The sequence below is a fragment of the Ciona robusta genome, chromosome 11 (assembly GCF_009617815.1).
Source record: "Ciona robusta chromosome 11, ASM961781v2".
Taxonomy (NCBI): Eukaryota; Metazoa; Chordata; class Ascidiacea; order Phlebobranchia; family Cionidae; genus Ciona; species Ciona robusta.
In genome coordinates, this window is record NC_143245.1 from 1,178,852 (window position 1) to 1,200,926 (window position 22,075).

General features: G+C 35.4%; 3 protein-coding genes across 4 annotated transcripts; 1 reads left to right on the plus strand and 2 right to left on the minus strand.

The window, feature by feature from the left end:
- Window positions 1-786: 786 nt before the first annotated feature.
- LOC149727634 (P-selectin-like) lies at window positions 787-11,387 on the plus strand. The gene is made up of 18 exons (XM_089887740.1): window positions 787-1,050; window positions 1,416-1,501; window positions 1,957-2,058; window positions 2,469-2,586; window positions 2,926-3,063; window positions 3,479-3,658; window positions 4,197-4,323; window positions 4,849-4,967; window positions 5,313-5,507; window positions 5,767-5,964; window positions 6,377-6,574; window positions 7,502-7,693; window positions 8,190-8,375; window positions 8,817-8,928; window positions 9,177-9,252; window positions 9,501-9,576; window positions 10,011-10,174; window positions 10,882-11,387. Exons 1-18 carry the CDS (start codon window positions 999-1,001, stop codon window positions 11,083-11,085), a joined length of 2,523 nt encoding a protein of 840 aa, XP_089743866.1. The 5' UTR covers window positions 787-998; the 3' UTR covers window positions 11,086-11,387.
- A 416-nt stretch (window positions 11,388-11,803) lies between these two features.
- LOC149727635 (cleavage and polyadenylation specificity factor subunit 4-like) lies at window positions 11,804-16,348 on the minus strand. Its single transcript, XM_089887722.1, has 8 exons — window positions 16,139-16,348; window positions 15,130-15,333; window positions 14,778-14,873; window positions 14,320-14,413; window positions 13,700-13,808; window positions 13,266-13,349; window positions 12,927-13,031; window positions 11,804-12,329 (listed from the first exon to the last, which is right to left on the minus strand). The coding sequence occupies exons 1-8, from the start codon at window positions 16,239-16,241 to the stop codon at window positions 12,264-12,266; spliced, it is 861 nt and encodes a 286-aa protein (XP_089743848.1). The 5' UTR covers window positions 16,242-16,348; the 3' UTR covers window positions 11,804-12,263.
- A 1,079-nt stretch (window positions 16,349-17,427) lies between these two features.
- LOC149727636 (D-galactoside-specific lectin-like) lies at window positions 17,428-21,980 on the minus strand. 2 transcript variants are annotated; one of them, XM_089887737.1, is made up of 6 exons: window positions 21,753-21,980; window positions 21,148-21,195; window positions 19,913-20,015; window positions 19,176-19,354; window positions 18,282-18,411; window positions 17,428-18,165 (listed from the first exon to the last, which is right to left on the minus strand). In XM_089887737.1, the coding sequence occupies exons 4-6, from the start codon at window positions 19,192-19,194 to the stop codon at window positions 17,985-17,987; spliced, it is 330 nt and encodes a 109-aa protein (XP_089743863.1). In that variant the 5' UTR covers window positions 19,195-19,354; window positions 19,913-20,015; window positions 21,148-21,195; window positions 21,753-21,980; the 3' UTR covers window positions 17,428-17,984. The 2 variants fall into 2 exon arrangements, with proteins under 2 accessions (XP_089743863.1, XP_089743865.1); XM_089887739.1 differs by lacking the exons at window positions 21,148-21,195; window positions 21,753-21,980 and adding an exon at window positions 20,572-20,950.
- Between the last annotated feature and the right edge of the window lie 95 nt (window positions 21,981-22,075).

Sequence of the window (22,075 nt, forward strand, 5' to 3'; positions counted from 1 at the left end):
ACGAGTAAATAGAGTGAAAAGGTGTCCCATCTTTCCCATCCTATTATATATTTGAACAAAGCTTCGAAACAGTTTAAAAAGTTTGTTTCGCAAAACTAATTATGCCCCCAAAGTTGCAAACTCACAAACGGACAAGAGGTATAGAAAACCTGTGTTATAACGACTGTCATTGCCCCGTCATGCGAAGATAAATCGGGCCCAGTGGTTGTATTCGAGTAAGGTTATACGAGACACTACAGGGCCTTCTTCCTGTTTAAACCAAGGATATACAGCGTCGTTTTCGTGCATTCATACAAAAACAAAGAGTTTTAAAAATCGGCATTTGTTTCACAAAGACACCGCGGTTAGTCTTTGCCGCAGCGTCCTGGGAGCATGGGACCACTGTGCTGACATAGGTAACTCCCCTGCACGACAAAATCGGTCACTCTTATAGCTGCATTTAAACTATGTATGGGTATGGTTTTATCGGTTAAAGTAAAATGAGACAAAGGGTTAAAGCTACCGACATATGTCTACCCGCAACAGGGTAGTGTAAATAAAACATAATTGCTGTCACACATTTAAACTGTCTAGACTTGTAAACTGAGTTATAAATATACCGCATACAGACCTTCAGACTATAGAGATTATAATACCAATGACATATTTAAATTATACCCAAGATATCACGCATACCGGCTTTAGTTCTGTGCACCGATTTAAAGTACATGTGTGTACCAAGAAATTGGTTCCTTTCAATAGTTTCAATAAATCTCCCTGTCTCGAAGTGACGCGCTTTTCAAAACTTTCAGAGATAATTTACCCTTATCACGCTCAGAGTGATTACATCGTTAAATAGTTCATATTTAGAAAATGTACTTTGACTCACTGTCGTAACTAGCACTCAATCTAAGACGAAACTGTCTGGCTGTTTTATTGCCCACCCTCCTATATAAGCGGCCAACTTTCACCATGTGTTCACCATTCGGCAATATACCGAGAACAACAAACAGTGAAGAATGAATTCTGTATCTATCTTATACTTAGTTGCAGGACTAGCATCTGTTGCAGGTGGGTTGTGTTCTATCTTTAGCATAAATACAGTTAACCCGCTTAACCGTACCGTTCTTAATTGGACCAGTTTAGCTTGGTCCCGATGTGGCCCCGTTAAACAGGTATGGCTGTATCTATTTTCGACAAGATAACGTATCATCAATTAAACCAATAGAAAGGCGGGACTTGCAACACTATGTATGTTAAAATTTAACGCCATTGCGGGCGCATTCGTATTATGTGGTAAGCTGGCCGAGGTGTTGATGACAGAGCACCTCTGTTTACAACGACTGTTGTTGTTCGGCCACGCAAAGATAAATATGTTATATATATTCATTCAACTATGAGATGAGCTAAATTAGAACTTTCGTTTATACTTGTAGCCCTAAGGTGTTGGGAATGTAACAACGTCGGATCAAACGAGGAATGTATACAGCAAGGGAAACTCGTGCAATGCGGAACTAACCAGGTAACTTCATGTAGTAGGGCGGGAAAAAATGGGACATGTACTTTATCGTCCCATTTGGTTGTACATAAAGAATATTTACAAAATTACATAACCGTAGCCTCACGACATTAATAATTGGGAATATAACCAGAGGGTACTAGGTTCGAGGCTCAATGCTACCATTGTGGGCGTGTGTCTTCCCAAGCTAGGCAATTAATAGCTATTGCTCTAACCCGGTGGTCGAAACTAGGATTCATATAAACGTTAAACATAAATCACCCCAAACTTTAAATTACATATTTGGTACATTATTTCACAACATAATAGGACATCCGTGTTAAAACTCACCGAGTACAGCATTATAGACCTACAAGCTAATAATACAGATTGATACCAAGCTTGGCATAAAGGCTAACCACCTACAAATAGATTACCTTTTACAGCATTTTTCTTATGTTATAAATTGTTTTACATAGGATGCTTGCCAAATTGAGTTACGTCACGGGGGCTGGGGTTATAAAGTAATGATCTCTAAAAGATGCAAACAGTCACAAGCATGCGAGAACAACTTTAATCAGGTTTGCCAAAGTTCAAATATCAAGTATTGATAATCTTAATATACAGTTATGGGACCCAATTTTTAGTTTGGGACCCGATTGAATTTTATATTAGATTAGTGTTTTGGCCTTTTGGTTAACATGCTCACCTCTTAACTGGAGGATACTGGGTTTAAGGCTCGATGCTGCTACCATTGTGGGCTTGTGTGTCTTTCGGAAATACTTTCAGCAGCAATTCCTCCAACCTAGTAGACTTGGTTGAATCCTCCGAGTGTCTAAACGGCTATACAGAAAATATATCAACTAAGTTACATGCTCGGCAACTTGTAAGTGGGTATGAGGTGTATGTAGCAAAACATCCCGGTTATTTTTACTTTTAATTAACTTATACTTTTATTTCATCATGAATGAAAATGATAAACTTTATGCAGAACCCTCAAAGTGCTTGGGAGTTCACGCAATGCAATCTACGCGTCCCATCATCAGTGTGTAGATGTTGTTGTAAGGGGAATGAATGCAACAAGGGAAGTCTCACTTGCTGGACTGACAGTAAGTTTATAAAATTAATGTTTTTATCAATACAATAATAAGGGGTAGAATTTGTTGGATTATTAAAATAGAATTTTTTATATCTTCCAATACAATATGTAATAAATGATGTAGAGCCTAGAATGTAAAAAATATATGTAGTTTCTGTATGGATTTACCAATTTAGGAAAGGGTCCGTAAAGGGTCATTAGGATCGCAAACAAAACTCCCAAAGTAACATATTTGGTAACTCGTAAGCGGGCACGAAGTATATGAAACAAGAATCTGCGTTATTACAACTGTTGTTGCCCCCCATGTGAGGATAAATAACTTACAATCTATTAACCATGTTTTCCACAGATGCAACATGTGTGCCTTCCCACACTAACCCACGCAATGGCCGAGTGAGTTGCACCAACACTAATGAAGTTGGAAGTAGTTGTTCCTTTGATTGCAACACAGGATACAGATTGATTGGTTCACCTACATCAGTTTGTCGTGAGTTGAAACTAGTGTATTAGTTGTTAAAGTACTTGATGACCTTATGAGCCAACTCTGGCCTACATACCAACTTATCTGGTGTGTCTCACTGTAGGAACTAACTTATTTATAATTGAATCATCATGCCTGAATTTTTAGGTTGAAAGTTTATGCTTTATCCAACAGTTCACTGCTTTTAAAAAAAACAACTTTACCTGTAGTTAATAGAAACATATCACATCATTATAAAAAAGTAACTGTTTTATTTTTTACCTAGGCTTAATATATTAGTTTATAAATATATTTCTTGCATTTGTGGGACACTTGCATATTTTTGAAGACAAATGATAAAAATGCATATAAAAATAAACACACATATGTAAAAGCATTGCAATACAAAAACACTAAACGAAGCATTATATAAACTTGTTAGAGGATGATCAGACTTGGGACAGAAGCGCGCCCGAATGTAGACCGTTGGTTTGTAGACCACGACTTATGGCGCCATCTAATGGTTTTATGACATGCGACAAAGGGAATTACATCGAAAGTGAATGTTCGTTTAGATGCAACGTTGGGTATAGATTGGAAGGCAGTGAGACTTCAGTTTGTCGTAAGTTAATGTTGTTTGCAAGAATGCTTTTAATGAAAATAAATCCAAAGTTTGTTATTACTTCAGTGTTACTGATCGGATTTAGAAATGTGGTCTCAAATTGTTTGTAGAGAGCTGTTTTAATGAATATGGATTGTTTTATTTAGTTAGAATGGGTGATAGAAATTTAAATATAATTTAAAATGTGTATGTAGTCATTTGGGGAAAACAATATAAAAATACAGTTCCAAAATTACTGAGCAAACTTATACTTGGTATTTATTTAACATTCGGCTATTTAAACCAATTGGTGACATTAGACACACAAAAAGATAGTAAAATTTAAGTGAATCCCATTATAACTAATAACATCGCAGCCTAGATAAAAAAGGTATTTCACATCATTTTACAATCTTCTACAAATATATTAAGTGTCCCACTTGCAAGAATATTATTTTTGTGACTTTTTTTTTAATACATCATACCAGTGTGATTTTTGTGTATATTTGGTTATAGAAATAGCATAACCTGATATATGATCTTTATGTCTTACCTGCAGAAAATGATGAAACATGGAGCAATGCTGCCCCCGAGTGTCAACCCATCTTATGCCCTCCACCACATGTTGCGCCACCAAATGGAAATGTCAAGTGTACGAATAATAATCTTCTCGGCAGTAGGTGCAGGTGAGTCAGCAAAAAATATAAATCAGTGAAAAAATTGTGAGTCAGCAAAAATTATAAATCTGCTGCCCCCGAGTGTCAACCCATCTTATGCCCTCCACCACATGTTGCGCCACCAAATGGAAATGTCAAGTGTACGAATAATAATCTTCTCGGCAGTAGGTGCAGGTGAGTCAGCAAAAAATATAAATCAGTGAAAAAATTGTGAGTCAGCAAAAATTATAAATCGTCACAAAGTTTGTCATAAGTTGTGCCAGTCTCTTTTAAAAACTGAAATTTGACTTATATTATATTCATGATAGAGATTTTAAACACGTAAAAACTGATACATAAATAGAACACTTGAGGTTAAAGTTATAGCTACTATATGGAAATTCGTGATTTTACCAAGAGCTTGTTTTTTAGAACAAAAATTGAACTTTTTAAATAAAAACAAAGTTGGCGCGAAGTTGTGTAAATATATTTAGTTCGTTTTTCAGAGTTAATTCTTGATGTATTTTATCAATACTAACCTATCCCACCTTAAAGATTCAAGTGCAACAAAGATTATGCTTTGGTTGGTGATCGACTATCAACTTGTGTTGAAAGCAACAACAGACCTTATGATAGTGACGGTGTATGGAACACTCCTGCACCAAAATGTCAAAGTAATTCAGTTTAATATTTGAGTTGGGTGTTATAACCAGTGTATAACTGTTAGCGGGCACGAAGTGTATACAACAAAGCACCCGTGTTGTAACGACTGTTGTTGCCCTGCTACCCAAAGATAAATATGTTATTTGTATTTTTTAATTTATTGATAATTATGAAGTAAAAATTTGGCTAAACTTTGTTGAAAATCTGTAATTCATCAATCACCCATTCTAACTAAATAAAACAAAAAAAGTTGCATAAATAAATAACAAAAGATTTAGGAATTTATAAGGGTTGAGAAAACCACTGGTGTAAACAAAGTACTTAACACATTAAATACAAATTATGTTAAAACACAGGAATCACTTGCATACCTGACATGAAGTCACCACTACATGGCAGTATGGAGTGCACTGATGGATCAAATGCGGGGAGCAGATGTACATTCCATTGTGAAGATGGCTACAGCATGATTGGTAGCATGTACACAGCATGTGTGGATGAGATTGGAACCTTAAGAGGGGTATGGCAGAACCCAGCACCTGTGTGTAGACGTAAGTTGTACAGTTAACAGAAGTTTTATTTTATCAATAATTAATTTTTACCTCAAGCACTATTTAAAGCTTTTTAAATAACCAACAGGCCAAAACCCAAAGTTCCTGACAATCTAGCTTGTAGGATCTCACCCACATAAATAAACACTTAACAGCAATTGCTCCAAGCCAGTTGTTCCTTATAGGCTGCCTGAATTGTCAGTCATACAACATTAAAACGTAATTTCACCCTCATAACGAATTCCGAACCTTATTTCAGCAATCCAGTGCACCCCAAGCCAAGAAGATCCAGATAACGGCCGCGTTTTCTGTTCCAATGGAATACAACTTGGTTCAGTTTGTCGTTTCATGTGTAGTCATGGTTACGCAATGTTAGGAACGGGCATGACAACTTGTTTGAACGACGGGAACGGAGACACCATTGGCACCTGGAGCGCACCACCGTCACGATGCAAACGTAAGTTATAACTTCTGTTGGTGTTGTTTGTTGTTGGGGTAATGGGCCAACTCTCAGATAATCCCAGGTCTCAGGCATGCCTTACTGTAGTCCTCGCACATAGAGTATAGTGTAGATAACCAAAGACACCGGGTTCAAATACTTATGCTGCCACCATTGTCACTGTATTCTTTGACCTATATACATTAGTTGCTCTAAATAATAGCAACACTTATAAGAATGACAAACTTAACAAGCAAGGATGAATAAGTCACATTCATTCCAACTGGAGCTGTGACAAAGTGGTTAGCACGCCTGCCTTTTGCCTATAGTTTCAAGCTTGATGTTGCTACCATTGTTAATACAACTGTTGTTGCCACGCCACACAAGAAAAATTATAAAGAATAAGTAACATTCATTCTTTATATTCCAGCAATTGTATGCTTGCCACTCCACGAGGCTCCCACTAATGGGTTTGTGTCGTGCACCAATGATGCCTACCTCGGGAGTGTATGCCACTTTACCTGCGCTGATGATTATAAACTAATGGGCAATCCAACTTGCACTTGTAATGAGGGGCGTGATGGGGGCGTGGTAGGCAGATGGAGCGACTTTGCACCAGTGTGTAGGCGTAAGTTGGAAATTTTATTCTTCTGTTTAAAATAAGAAAAAATCTTTCATTCGATCCATATTATAGTATTAAGTTTGTTTTTTTTCGATTATAGTAGAAAAGATTAAAGAATAGTAAAAACATTTATCAAACACAAAAATCTAGCAGCCTAGGAGTTGGGATAATAGACCAACTCTGGCCTATACTCCAGCCCATGGCATGCCTTTGTATATGACCTCATTCCTTATAAAGTATAAATATAATATAATAATTTATTATAACTGAATCATACTTTGTTTATTATTTTTTTTAATCTTTGCTACCGTTATTAAGGAGACAAATAAAGGTAATTAATTTAATATTACTATAATTACGTAATAAAACAAGTATATTTACATTTATTTCAAGGACATATATGTTAAAGTTTAATTTATACTAGAATCATATTTGTTTTTTTTTATTTTCCATTTTTAATCTTTGTAACTGGAATCAAAGAAAAAAAATATTATATTAATATAAATGAATGTAACTTAATTTATCCTCCCGGGGCCGGAAACGACAGTCGTTATCCCACGGGTTTAACACCTCGTGCCAGCTTACGAGTTACCATGTATGTTACTTTGTGGGTGATTATTTTTTTTTTGGGATTTTTTTTATTTTTTTATGTATGGCTGATAATTTGGACAACCCATTAGTGGCCACTGGGTTGGAGCAATTGCCGTTAAGTTTCTTGCCCAAGGACACATACGCCCACAATGGTAGCAGCGACGAGCCTTGAACCCATTACCTAATGGTTACAGGCAGGAGCGCTAACCACTACGCCACGGCGCCGGACAAATATTATGTAAAAAGATGAAAATATTTTTGTTTACCGAAATTTAATATTGTATTATTACTACAATTATGTAAAGAAAAAAATATATTTATGTTTCTGTATACTTACTTCAGGCAAGACTTGTCCAGGAGGTTTAATGGATCCTTTGAATGGCGGAACAGTTTGTTCAGATGGTATTTTCCTTGGTTCTCAATGTGAATTTGTATGCGATGAATATCACATGAGAGTTGGAGCACTGTACAGTACTTGTGTTGAGCTCGATGATGGATCTGTTGAATGGGACCAACCTACACCTCGTTGCAGACGTGAGTTGTTTGTTAATAGGTGGTTATTACAAAGTGTGTATATTGTTAAGTAAACGTTGTTTTAGTTTCTGTTATATCGAAGTGGGCACCTCCCCAATCATATGCATTTATGTTCTGCATCAGTGATTTTTTCAAGAATTGTCATAACATTGTCATTGCCCTATCGTGGTCCCTGGCGTGCCACACTTTAGGAGCTTACCCATGTTAAATAGAATTGCGACCACTTATTTAGCTAACATAGTGGGCGCAATCGAAAAATAACATCTTCTTCCACAGCAATTAGTCTTGTTAGGTGGCACACGAAACCTGGAATTGCACCACGTTTTTATATAAGCCGTTAAAATAATATTTACTGATATAATAGAATCGTCACCAGTTATTTACCCTCACATGGTTGGTCAACCTATACTTTTAACTTATTATATATAAAACAAAATGTGACCACTTATTTACCTTCGCATGGTTGGGCAACTTATAACATCACATTCTTCCGCAGCAATCACGTGTCCGGATCAATTCCCTCTTCCTCATGGAGAGATGAGTTGTACGAAGAGTAACTTCGCCACCTCCCGTTGTAACTTCAAATGCACTGCTGAGAAATATCAGTTATACCCACCTGGTGTAACCGAGAATCATTGCATGAATAACTCGAAGTGGAACATTGAGAAGCCATGCTGTGCAAGTAAGTTGTGGGTTTATCTGGTTTAAACAGGATTGAAGTGGTTATAACTGGTTTAAACAGGATTGAGGTGGTTATAAATGGTTTAAACAGGATAAAGGTATGGCTGGTTTAAATAGGATTAAGGTGGTTATAACTGGCTTAAACAGGATTAAGGCAGTTAAAACTGGTTTAAACAAAATTAAGGTGGTTATAATTGATTTTGGGTGGTAACAACTAGCTTAAGCTGTTATTGTATGTTGAAAATAGGTGTTTTATCTAGTTTAAACAAATTTAGTTGAATATAACTAGTTTTGACTGGTAAACAACAACAGGGTAACAGTGAGCAATACCTGTATGTGGCTATAGCGATTGGTGAGCAATAGGCCAACTGGATTAAGCCCAATTTAACCCAACTACACAAGGATAAATAATGATGATGTTAAATCTTCAATTATCCTCCAGGATCATGTCCTCCCTTCGCTGTGATGGACTTTGTTGTGATCCTCGATTCTTCTTCTTCTGTTGGATCCGAAAACTGGATGAAAATAAAAACTTTCACCCACCAATTTTTATCGTAAGTATCAGGGGTAGGCTGCTTCTATACTTTGGCTGTTTTTGTTACTAATTTCTTTCCATTTTAGTATTTTAATTAGTTTGATTCTAATGTATTCAAAAAGAGAGAATTCATGTTTTTCTTCTGAATTTGTTTTGCCCAAGCTGCCCCATTTAGTTACCAAACCTTTATAACCCATTAAGATATTTTCGCACTTAATATAAAAATCACAAAATCAGTTTTAACCAACCTTTTCATTAATTCCACAGAACTTTCATTCTTTCACCTGAAGGAAGCCAGTACTCTGTGTTCCGGTACAACAGAAATGTTGATATCAACTCACAGGTTCGTAAAAAGTTTAAATAGAAATATGCATTTAAAAAGTTAGGCTGTAAGATTCACTTCTGGTTATCTGTAAAAAAATAAATAAATGTAACTCGTTTATTCTCACGTGGCGGAGCAACGACAGTCGTTATAACGCGTGTGTTCATACACCTCATGCCCGCTTACTTGTTAAAATGTATTTAATTTTGTAGGTGGTATTTTTAATTTTTGTATATTTAAATGGCAAATAATTTCATTCATGTTTTTAGATTTTGCTAAAAGACCATCCTACAAATATAGAGGACTTCATTTACGCATTCGAACAAATTCCATATGATGGTTCAGGTAACAAAATATTACTTAATTTTCAAAGCATGCCAAAGCAATTTTTTGGGTCTTTTGTTATTTTGAATTTATATGAACTATGATATCCTATTTCTAAGATATTTTATAACAGTTATGATCATAATTGTAATCTTATAAGCAATTTTGCTTCTAAATATGTTAAATTTACCTGACAATCTATATATCATTTGGTTTTAAAAAAACAGTAAATATGTTTAAACATATTTTTAATTAAAAAATTAATAGAGTTTTTGGAGTTCCATTAAATGATACATAAACAAAATCTAAAGCAATGAAAACAACAGTTAAGACATTGTAATTAACGACACTTAATATTAAAACATTGAATTTTTAACAATACTTTACAATTTTTAAACAACAATACTAATTAATAATACTTTACAATTGCTAATTACCTTACCCAATTATTACAGGAACACACACAGGGAAAGCTATTAACCACGCAGTTGACATTGTACTTGCCCCTGGGAATGGAAATCGCGTCAACGCTCGTGATATTGTGTTGGTTATCACTGATGGTAAATCGCAAGACGACGTTGGAGGACCCGCGTTAAGACTTCGGCAAACAGGAGCAACTGTAAGTAAAGAGAATGAGTTAGCGGAAATAGTCCGTAGGTGGAGTCCTATGGATCGAGAATCGGGACAGAAAACGGGACTTGGTCGGAACACTAGAGTCGAAACATGAATAAAGAACTTTACTACCACGAGCACCTCACTTTCGGATGTACAAGGGTGTTGGGGTAATGGGCCAAGTCTGGCCTTAATCCCAGGTCCTCACGGACCTCACCCATACAGAATAGAATAGAGTATGAACAAATGTAACTTGCACTGGGTTGGAGCAATTGCTGTTGTTTTTCAAGGGCACATATGCCTATAATGGTAGCAGTGACGAGCCTTGAACCCATTACTTCTGGGTTAGAGGCAGGCGCGCTAACCAACTGTGCCATAGTGCCAGACAGTAGGTGTTTTAATCATAGCAAGATGAAACGTTGGTTCTCCTTTTTTAAGATCACAAACAAATAAGTCTGAAGGTCCACACATTTCTTAAACAAAAGAAATTATAAAGTAATGTTCTAAAACTAACATTCCAGTTTAATTTTAGACTTATACTTACCCCGTTGCTAATCTTTAAACCCCCATTCACCCCCCAGGTAGTGGCTTTCCCATCATGAATCTTCATCACTGTTTTGTCCAAATAATCTGTCTTTTCGTCTTAAATATTTTTCCATCTACTGTACCGTAATCTAACAGACAAATATAAGTTATTAATACTTTCATCCCCAGGTATTTGTCCTCCCCATTATGCCACCTAAGGGAAGATTAGACATGAGACAAGTCCGACAGATCGCAGGATCGGAAGACAACATCATAAAGGATGCAATCGAAGGAGGGTTCGAAGCACTCACTGAACATTTCTCAAAGAAAGTGAGCAACATCATATGTGGAAACCCATGTAAACATGTTTTACATGACCATCTGGCTTTGTAATGTAATTTCCTCATGATTGTGATGTAACAATGCATTTTGTTGTTGTCACAACATCTTAATTGTGGAATAATAATCTCTTTGTTTTATCAATTAAAATAGCTTTTTCCTATTAATCTGCTTTTAATGATTAAAAACTTTTAATGATACTGATTTTGAAACTAATCAAATCATTGTAAATGATATGTTTTTCTGATTTTTAAATATTTATATTATTCTGATTCTTAATTTTGATTTGGAATTTCCATTATTTTTGTTGTGTGTCAATTTAGTTTGCTTTGTTGTTTAAAATAAAAAAACAAAAATTTTGAAATACTGTTTTTTTTCTGTTTTTAACCTAAAACTTAATAAAGTAACACAGCTAGTTAGGCGAGTGTAACTTAATGTGTACCTTTGTACCCAAACATTACGCATGCGCCGACAACTAGTTTGAAGTTATAGCACTAAATAATTGTTACCAGTTGTGAAAGATAAAGCTCAAGCCGTGATCCACATTTAAAGTGACATATTATCACATTAGAATATAGTGTTCACAGGGCTGAACTATAAGCAGAAGAAAACTCCCGTAATTTAACACTATATGGCGTGGGATACTGAGCTAATCCTCATGGAATGTTAAGCTGTATGTAGACCTTATTCTCATAGAATACAAGTTCTTGCTTTAACTTTAAAACATGTTTAGGGGTAAAGATTTCAACATTGTTAATTTACGACAATGACATTTATTTAAAGAATTGTATTTAGATGGGTAGCAAAATACAAATAAAAATCATAGAAACTTTTTTGCAACATATTTCTCAAACAGATATCAGGAAACGTGGGATTTTATTCAAGCAGGATCCTACATTAACATTGACATCCAATTTTACTTTTGACCGCTATGGTCCAGATATTTGGGGTGGGCAAAATAAAGACTTTTATTATGGCCTACGGTTGATATTTTACATTAACAGTGAACTGGTCAATATACGGACAATGCAAAGGTTAACATGACAATATAAAACAAAGTTGGACCCAGAAGGTTGAACTAGAATTAGAGGGGTGGGTGCACGTGTTGATAGAAATGACAAAGCATTCATTCACTGTAGAGTTAGGAAGTGCTGCATGATATGGGACCTGGTTGCCCACTGTGATGTCATATTCAACACAATTGTGATGTCATTCACTTTATTATGATGTCATCATGGTCTTGGAAGGTTGGGGAATAACTCAGCACATCGACTCGCATAATGACCTTTCTGTCCGCACTATGACATCACAAACACACATTAAATATAATAAAACTTAGTAGAACAAGAATCTAAAACATTTTTGACGCATTCCTCTCTTTACAAAACCCTATTCACAGAGTCCCTAGTATGCACCCATCCCTTTCAAAAAGTTTTAGAACTTGTTGTTTTATTAATGGTGAAGTCTACAGACCTATAGGGGTTGAGTGAGCTGTTGTTATGAAGTTGCAAACCAGCTGTACTTTGTCTACCTTAACCATGTATAGTGGTGGCAGTAATATAGCAGAGTGGTTAAAAAGCTATTAACCAAATATATGGGTTCAAAGCTGGGCACTGCAGTGATTGTAGGAGTATCTCAATATCAGTTTCAACCAAGTGGTCACTGATGGGTTGTACAAAATTATCAGTCATACTGAAAACAATTACCCACAAAGTTACATATGTGGTAACTGGTAACTTGTAAGCAGAGGAAAGATGAAACAGAACAACTGTGTTTAACTGCTGTTGCTGCGCCGCCACACAAGTATAAATAATATAAGCAAGGAATAACAATATATCCATTACAACAATGTGGGTAAATAAGTGAATTTTATTTAAACAGTTGATCAAACTTACCCTGAAGCAAGTTATCCTACTAAGGTCCCTTGGTGCTCCACGCGGCATTATCTTGATCTGTTGTTGTTGGCTTCGACTCCGTTGTTCAAATATTTCATCAACCAACTGTTTATTTATAATGAATCAGATTTGAAGTTATCTTTTTTATACATGGTGGTGATGACTATGATACTAACGTGTTTAAGGCACAAAAAGAATAAAAAACAATTACTAGGCTTTATGTAGGCACCAGTAAACAAACCACAATAACTACAAACATATAGTAGCCAGGTTTACATTTTTATGTAAAATACAACAGAGTAAAGCTATGGCATATGAACCACAGTAATGTTAACTTACCTTCTTAACATTGGGTTGCATGGCTGATGGAGATTGTTTATTGAATGATAGAACTAACCCTCCATTCATCTCCCCACTGTTTTCCTATGAAGAAATTAAATTAACACAAAATTAAAAGTGGATTTTTTTGGTCAAAATCATTGTTCAAAATTAAATTATATTTAAAATAATTAAATTTTTGTTCTAAATCCTTAAAATTTGTTTTACCACAACAATAACACCTTAAACTAAAGTCTTAAAACTAGATCAGATTTTTCATGAACCATTTACTGATTAACTTCTTTAATATAAATATTAATCAGCAATAACTAGATGCTAATGTGGTGGCTAAAATATTAGCTTTGAATTTCAGATTGCCACAAATAGTTGTAGAAGGTCACAGTGTACATTATAAATGTAAAGCAAACATAACAGATTCTTATTTTTGTACTTACAGATTTTGTTGCAAGGTTTCTGTGGCAATGATTAGCCTTGTGCCCGTATTCGTTACAAATATGACATCGCGTTCCTTTCTGTTCGGACACTGGGAGTTCCCATAGAGGGCTGCATGTAGAAACGTAGAAACATTAAGTTAAAATAAAATATCAACTGGAACAAACTTAAAATCAACTGTTGTTGATAACCAAGGTGAAGTTATTAACTTTGTGTCCGAGTGAAAAACATTTTAAAGTTCGCATTTGAGATTTAAACACAGAAAATAATTGGACAAAATATATTACCTAATCCTATAATAAATTTTGTAAAACTTGTAAATCCAAGCTAGATACAAAGTTTTAGATGTGTATATATATATATTATATACATCTAATTTAAAATGTAATAGTTAATAGACTATATTGACATTCGATACAATTAAATCAGTGCTCAGATTGAATGGCTGGTAACCAAAGGATACCAGGTTCAAATCTAGAGGCTGGTACAACTGTTAAAGTATGTAGTCTTGTATAAGACACTTAAAGGTAATTGCTTTAATCTAGTGATTTTTACCTTTATTTTTTTGGGTGAAAAACATAATATTACTTAAGTTAAAATACTGCGAAAAATTGCAACTTACTGAACAAATTTACATTTTCCTCCTTCAGGACAAAACCCCACAAGGTAATTCATGCACATTATCTTTCTACGATGACGGTGTTTACATGTAGCTCCTGAAAATAATGAAATACAAAGATGTGTTTAAGAAATGCTAATTATAATATCTGGAAAAATTTGACAGCATTTTTTGGTTACATCTGATAGAGGTTTCCGATTTAACCTCAAACTTTTTAACCAACACCTTTTCACTTGTTTTATCCTCAGCATATTATAAGCACTGTTTTGCTGTTACTTCCTCTGCTATAAATTCGACCTTTGTTATTGTAATTAAAAAAATAAATTATGCTAAAACATGTTATTTAGGATGTCCAGTAGTAGGTAATACGCATTTAATTAAAATAAATTGAACGTTATGTAAAAATTAATGAAAAAACTAATCCAAACCAAATAACCAAAATTTTTGCCCAAGTTTCTCACCATGTTTGCAGAATCCCCTGTCATACCATGGACAGTCTTTGATCTTGCTTGCAGGATCAATATGCTGGTATTGACAATCTTTATTGTCACAACGTCCTGTGGGGGTGATCGTAAAGTATTAGTTTAAATTATACAAAGTATATTTAGTGCAAATCCAAAGAATGATTTATGAGAATATTTAGATTTTTATAAAAACTAACATTTATATTTCTTTTTTGTAAACATAAGTGTAATAAAACCTAGTTTATAGTATCAATATCAAATCAGTATCTTATTCAAACAGAAACTTGACCAAGTCTCACCAACTAAAAGCTCAATATTTCATTGATATAACAAAAAAGTTTGTTCTCACCGAATCGAGCATAGAAATAACATTCGGGCATTTTGCTCATGTCGTATTCATGGAGAAACTCACATTGGTCGCCCTTCTTACACAGACCTCGCAACCAATGCTTACAAACGATGGCTTTATCCCCAAGCACATGTCGGAACGGACAATTTGCTCCACGTTGGCAAATACTTAACTTGAAGAAATGACAAACTGGTGCCCCGGATTCTATGAATGTAAATGTAAGTAAAGCAGTGTATGATGACCAGCGGCGCAGCCAGAAAAAAATATGATGACTATATATAGGTTTCATTTCTGTACAGAGTAAACTGAACTGCAGAGAGAGAGAAGGCATATTGCAAACAAATAGATTTGTTTTATAAACCTTATGTTTTTACACGCAAGTAACATGCTATACAGAGCACATGCATGCAATGGACATGGCATATGGAACCCATGCAGAGCACAGAAAGCACATTAAAGAACATGTTGCATATGGTGTTTAGAGTTGTCCTAATTTAGGTATTAGTAAAATTCCGTGATATTACAGATTCGGCAATAACACAATTTTAAATAGCTTAACTTTTGGTGAGGATAAAAAGGTCAGTAGAGTATTAGTTTTTATTAATTTTGTGTTGCATCATAATTTGATCTAAGAAAAGTCAAACTATCGACCAATAATGTTTAAAATAAACAGAAAAATCACCATTGATTGCATGAATGTGATTTGTAAGAGGTGCTGTACATTAACCAAAAAACAGACGGCAGTTTTTTGCATATATGAATTAACCTGATAAATTATAAAAGGCACTAGTGAAGAATCTTCCGGTACATAGCAGAATAGGCTTGTGGGAAGTGTTAGAGGCCGATGATTAGGTGTTGATGGTTAGGGGGTTAGCGTTTATAAGGGGTTAGTAGTTAGGGGTTAGTGGTTAACAATTAAGGTGGGGGAGGGGGAAGATTCTTCATTACCTCCTTATAAAATATAAACAACAAAAACAAACGAAATACAACGACAAACATGGCGACTTACTGTCCATTCCAGTAAACGGCAAAGGTTGGACTCCAAGTTGTTGGTCGATCGCATATTCCAAATCAAATTTTACATGATCCAAGTTCGCAACAACTTCTTGCATGTTTTGATAAATAATCTACAAACAAACGCATTTGAAAAGAAAGTAAAACTTCAAAATAATGTAACAATGTTGCAACCACAATTCACATGCCTGAAATCACTGACGCATAACGAGTTTCGCAGAGAATAATATATTTTAATAGAAATCTTATAACGTGGCATAAATTTGATGCTTTTCGAATACGATAACGAGAATTAGAGCGGTTTAATAGATAAATAATTAATATTAGAACATAAAATAACAAAAAATTGGCCAACCAATTTAGAAACTTGGTTACAAATTTTCTAATATTCGGTCTTCACAATCCGCTGTGTATTATTATTTAAAACGTATTTGTGGGGATCAGCGTTAGTATATATACGGATTCTGGTGATCCTGAACGAATGTAACTTATTATCCTCGTGTGGCAGGACAACAACAGCCGTTATAACACGGATGTTCTGCTTCATTCCGCTCGTACCCGCTATGTGGTGGGGCAGTGACAGTCATTATAACACAGTCATTATAACACGTTCTGTTTCATACACCTCAAACCCGCTTACAAGTTTCCACGTACGTAACTTTGCGGGTGATAAACTTTTTTTAATTTTTTCGATATATGGCTTAAAATTTGGACAACCCATTAGTGACCACTGGGTTGAAGCAATTGCCGTTAAGTGTCTTGCCCAAGGACACATACGCCCACAATGGTAGTAACGCTGAGACTTGAATCTATTACCTATATAGGTTAGAAGAAAGCGCGCTAACCACTGTGCCACGGCAATAATAGTCAACACAGAAACAATGTTGTTGGAAATAAATATCGACTCCGCAGATTTCGTACGAAACTGGATGTGACATTTAATGAGCACGAGCTGTATTGATAGAAATATACATCTATTTACCCTTAGGCCTTCAAAATTTCGTGCTTACAATGCATTGATGCATTCGAAACCACAAAGCTACCCGCAGCACGCTATACATGGTTAACTGTATATAGGAACTTATTGCCCTGTTTGACTGCATTGTGATCACTTTTTTCTTTATCTGCAACCTACTTTCCCAAACTCATAGTTTTTGACCAACTTTCTACATCCATTCATGATCCTATATATATACTGTCGTGTTGATTATTCTAATCTAAAGTAAAGTAAAAGTAGTCTTCTAAAAAACAACCCACAATAACAATTAGTTACTTTATGTTTACGAGATTGTGTATTCGGTATTTTCCTAAAAAACCTGTAATATAATTGAATCAAATTCCACAAAAAACTGGTTGTTAAAAGTATATTTAATACTTTGTTATTAAACCGAATTAAAAGGAACGAAAATCAAATGATGTGGAAATTATACAGCAAGTTAAAATGCGCATTGGGGTATTAGTAGTAAAGCAAAGTAAAGCATAACATGGGGTTTTAAAATACACATCTATTGATAAAACATATACTTGTACGTACGATAAAAGGATGCTTTTATTTACAGCCTTAATAGTTTATTGTTATTCAACCTGTAGTTGAAAAACGAATATAGTAGGTTTGGGTTTAGGATGGATGGTGAAAGATGTTTTCATTTTATTTTCTCGTCCCATTTGTTGGTGGCAGGTAAACAAAGAATATTTACAGAATTATATAATCGTATTCTCACGACTCTAAAAAGAGAGTTGTTAATTGTTAAAAAACACGATTAGGAAACATGCGATATTATGTATTATGTACTAACGGTATCCACCTTACCCCATATAGTAATAACTACCACGATATGTTTCTATGGAAAATAGCAAACATAGGACATCTTAATGTATTTGTATGTTCCGTTACATGGGTTACCAAATACAGTATTGGTTGCTGTAATTGCACATCGTTGTTTGCCATGGCATGTATTGTGAATTCGTCGAAACGAACTTCTAGATTTGCATCTCGATGAACGGATGGCACGAGACGGACACCTGATTGCGATAAACTTATAGTAGGATGGGGGAAGACGGGACATTTTCTCGTCCAATTTGGTTGTAAATAACAAGGAAGAATTATAAATCGTATATCTCTACGACGCTGCACTTACGTGAGTTTGTTTGTTCTTCCATAAAAGCCAGTCAAAACTCCAATACGTTTCCCAGTTCCACAGTTAATGATGCGACGTTGCCGTTCACAAATGACTCGAACGGTTGGAATAGGATTGGAACAAGTTGGATCTGCGGGGAAAAAAGTTAAAAATGTTAGAAAGAAAGCATCATGTATTACTAATATAAATTTTGAGGGCGTGTAGCCCACATTATCTGCTCCCATATAACGTTGTTAATTGTTTAAAACACGATCAGGGTATTGGAATATAATGTGCTAAAGGTGTCCCATCTTACCCCTACAGTACTATAGCCAATAATGCGGAAACCGTAGACGGCTTGTTTTTAAAAACTATTTTAAAGTAGAAGTAGTAAGTATGGTTATTCAACATATTATTGTTTGCAATTAAACATGAATTCGTGTAGCTTTGAATGAATGTAACTTACTTTATCCTTGCGTGGCCGGAAAACGACAGTCGTTATTAAACGGGTTTGACACCTCGTGCCAGCTTACGAGTTACCATGTTTGTTACTTCGTGGGTAATTATTTTTTTTTGGGGGGGGGGATTTTTTCATTTTTTTATGTATGGCTGTTAATTTGGACAACCCATTAGTAAACCTCTGGGTTACAGGCAGGCGCGCTAACCACTATACCACGGTCCCTTTCACAACAGTGCAATACGGAGTTAAGTATATATAGTGTTGTGGATGGAGTCAGGAGTTTCATTGCTCATATGGACGACACACATAAGCGGCCCGAGTATTGGGTTATTGGGAAAACTATAGCCAATCCTCGGGTGTTAAAGAAATGGGGAAACTCTGTGGTAAATCCTATAGCATAGGTCCTCTGATATAAGGCCCTCACCCACACGGAATAAATCATTATAGCAACTTACAGATACAAGTATACGACATGTAGATATACTTGGGCGTTCCACGACAAGGATCTCCGAATATAGAATTCCGAGCATCTAATCTGCAACCGTTTTGTCCTTGGCAAGCGTCTTTAATTATCTCATTTGATGACGTAGAGGCGCAACTTGTGCTTTGTATGTTAGTGTTCGGCCGACGACATCTGGAATATCAGTGAGAGTATGTAGTGCTGTGGGGTAAGATGGATACCGTTGACCCATAATATTTGTTATATGGTACTGTGGGGTAAGATGGATACCGTTAGCCCACAATATCTGTTATATGGTACTGTGGGGTAAGATGGATACCGTTAGCCCATAATATCCCATATTTCCGGATCGTGTTTTTAACAATTAACAACTCTCTTTTAGGGTTGGGAAACTATACGGTTATATAATTCTGTAAATATGTTTTGTTTACTACCAAATGGGACGATAAAACAGATTAAAACATGGAATATCTTCAAAGAAATAGGGGAAGCGACAGGCTCCTTAAACTGGTGAGGTCCATGCAGTAGTACCCCGGGTGTTAGGGCAATGGGCCAATCGTGGCCTAAATCCTAGGACCCATGGCGTGATACGCTGCAGGACCTCACCCACATAGAATAGAATCTATAAAAATATAAAGCAAAAAAACAAAACAGTATATTTATTTAATTCGTGTTTATTAGAAAAAATACAGCTTATGTTATAGATGATTATATTAATTAGTTTAAATCAACGTGGAAGAATCTGTCGTCCCGTAGTAAGCAGTGTGAATAGAGATGACATGATTAGTAGGACATCGAATGCTTCGTCTCTTGCCTTCACACACCACGACGCTTACTAAAGAGAGATAACGTCAAATGTATTTATATTATATAGTGGGGTAGGGGAAGACGGGACACTTTCTCATTCTATTTTCTTGTCCCATTTGGTAATAAACAATTTTTTTTATAGAATTATAAAACCGTATCCTCACGACTCTAATAGACCGTATTTGTTTAAAACACAGTCAGGAAGTTTGGATATTCTTTGCTAAAGATGTCCCATCTCCCCCCACCCTACTATAACAAAAAAAAAAACAGTTTTTAAGGTGGCGGAGAAATAGTTTTTAAAACAAACGAAAGGAGATGTGTCGACAAAACCACAGTCGTTAAAACACGCTAGCATTTAAAAAAACATTTATATTTATTTGGAAGAATGAAGGGTGGTTGCCATACACCTGGACACAAACATAAACTTACATGTTTTATTAATATTGGCGAAACACAAGGGTATTTGTTTAAAGCGTCAATAATTAAATATACAATCAAGTTGCTGCTTTATAGTGTTGGCTTTACCAATTGCGGCGTACATATACTTCTACTTATCTACTACATACAAGCATTATCATTCAAACCTTGGTATCCTTTAAGAACTTTATTGTTTGCAGCACAAACATAAGACTAGTCTGAACTAATGGTTCCCATATTGTTTTGGTTTGTGGTGCAGATACATAAAATAGCGAGCTGTATACAGTATAAATATACATATGTATATGTATATAGTCTCTTCAAATAGCTAAGCATCCAAACGAACGTATCTTTCATGCCTCACTATGCTGTTGTCGCAACTTACAAACCGCTGCCCTTTAAATCCCACATACGCATACAGTGAACAAACAGTCAAGAGGGAATGAGTAGTTGTTAACACAAGCGCCAGCAAAAAAACGAAAAGCGCAAGAAAATACTCTAATAATTATTATCGTTCCTCATCTACCCGTCTGTAATAATTAAAAAGGGGAGCCCGATTCCGCATTGCACGTAACTAATTGTGGCGATGAAGTACATCGATGTGTGCGCTTTAAAATATTGGGAAAGCTAAAAAAATAATTAAAAGTCATAACTGAAAAAATTAAATGGAATGAAAAGTAAAAATTAGAATATATACCACATTTTAAATTTTATCAGTTTTTATAGGATTTTGCATAACTTACCTGCTTCAGATCCAATCGCAAATACAGCCAGTAAAACCAATATCTTTACTGTAAAATAAAAGCCTGGAATAAAACTCGTATGAGATCAATTTCAAAGCCGATGGTGCAGTCCACTTCAATTTGTGTTATTGCATTAATAACGTTAGAATTAACGCCACTTTTCAAGAATGCTATATACATGAATCTAACTCAAGGCATTTTCTGTTTATTGTACCAGCCCCAACCGAGCTTTTAATGCATTAAATTTGCTCTTAGAAGCCTAAGGCAGTCTAAGAAATAACGACGGTTTTACTGTTTCAACGGTTAATGTCTGGGATTCCTATATACGACGGTGCGTTTAATAAAGCGCGATGTGTTTTTTGGAAAAAAGGGTCGAAAACGCAATTTAATATCTGATTAAAAAGGTTAATATCGTGTTGCATCATTTTAAATCTTAGGTTAGGATCCTACATTGTGACACACAATGGGACAGGAGATGTATGGTATCAGTACCGAGCATCAAACACAGTATCTTAAATATCACCACAAACGATACTCCGACTTTCTTTGTAGCATTCAACCATTACAAAATTCACCGCATGATGAACACAAATGTTACAACGTACCACAGCGCCCCAGATTAACATTGCCATCATGTGTCTAGAGACGAATTTTGACGTTGTCTTGCTCACTTCCCACTCATGTAATCCTTTTTTTAGTATATAGTACATAGCATAGGGTGGGAGAAGATGGGACCCCTTTTCACTATATTTTCTCGTCCCATTTGACAGTAAACAAAGAACATTTGTTGAATTAGAAAACCGTATCCTCACTACTCCAATAGACCGTTGTTAATTCTTTAAAAAACAATCAGGAAACTTGGATAGTATTTGCTAAAGGTGTCTGTCTTACAGAACTATAAATATGCAACCTGATTTCAGCACATATA

What these genes read in the sequence shown, in the direction of transcription:
- LOC149727634 (XM_089887740.1), top strand. Translation starts at nt 999, where the DNA reads ATGAATTCTGTATCTATCTTATACTTAGTTGCAGGACTAGCATCTGTT. An exon ending in CAGTGAGACTTCAGTTTGTC is followed by an intron (nt 3,659 to 4,196) that starts GTAAGTTAATGT and finishes TCTTACCTGCAG; the next exon opens with AAAATGATGAAACATGGAGC. An exon ending in CTTCTCGGCAGTAGGTGCAG is followed by an intron (nt 4,324 to 4,848) that starts GTGAGTCAGCAA and finishes CCCACCTTAAAG; the next exon opens with ATTCAAGTGCAACAAAGATT.
- LOC149727635 (XM_089887722.1), bottom strand. Translation starts at nt 16,241, where the DNA reads ATGCAAGAAGTTGTTGCGAACTTGGATCATGTAAAATTTGATTTGGAA. An exon ending in TTATTTCTATGCTCGATTCG is followed by an intron (nt 14,874 to 15,129) that starts GTGAGAACAAAC and finishes TCACCCCCACAG; the next exon opens with GACGTTGTGACAATAAAGAT. An exon ending in CAGGGGATTCTGCAAACATG is followed by an intron (nt 14,414 to 14,777) that starts GTGAGAAACTTG and finishes CATTATTTTCAG; the next exon opens with GAGCTACATGTAAACACCGT.
- LOC149727636 (XM_089887737.1), bottom strand. An exon ending in GGAAGAACAAACAAACTCAC is followed by an intron (nt 18,166 to 18,281) that starts GTAAGTGCAGCG and finishes TATCGCAATCAG; the next exon opens with GTGTCCGTCTCGTGCCATCC.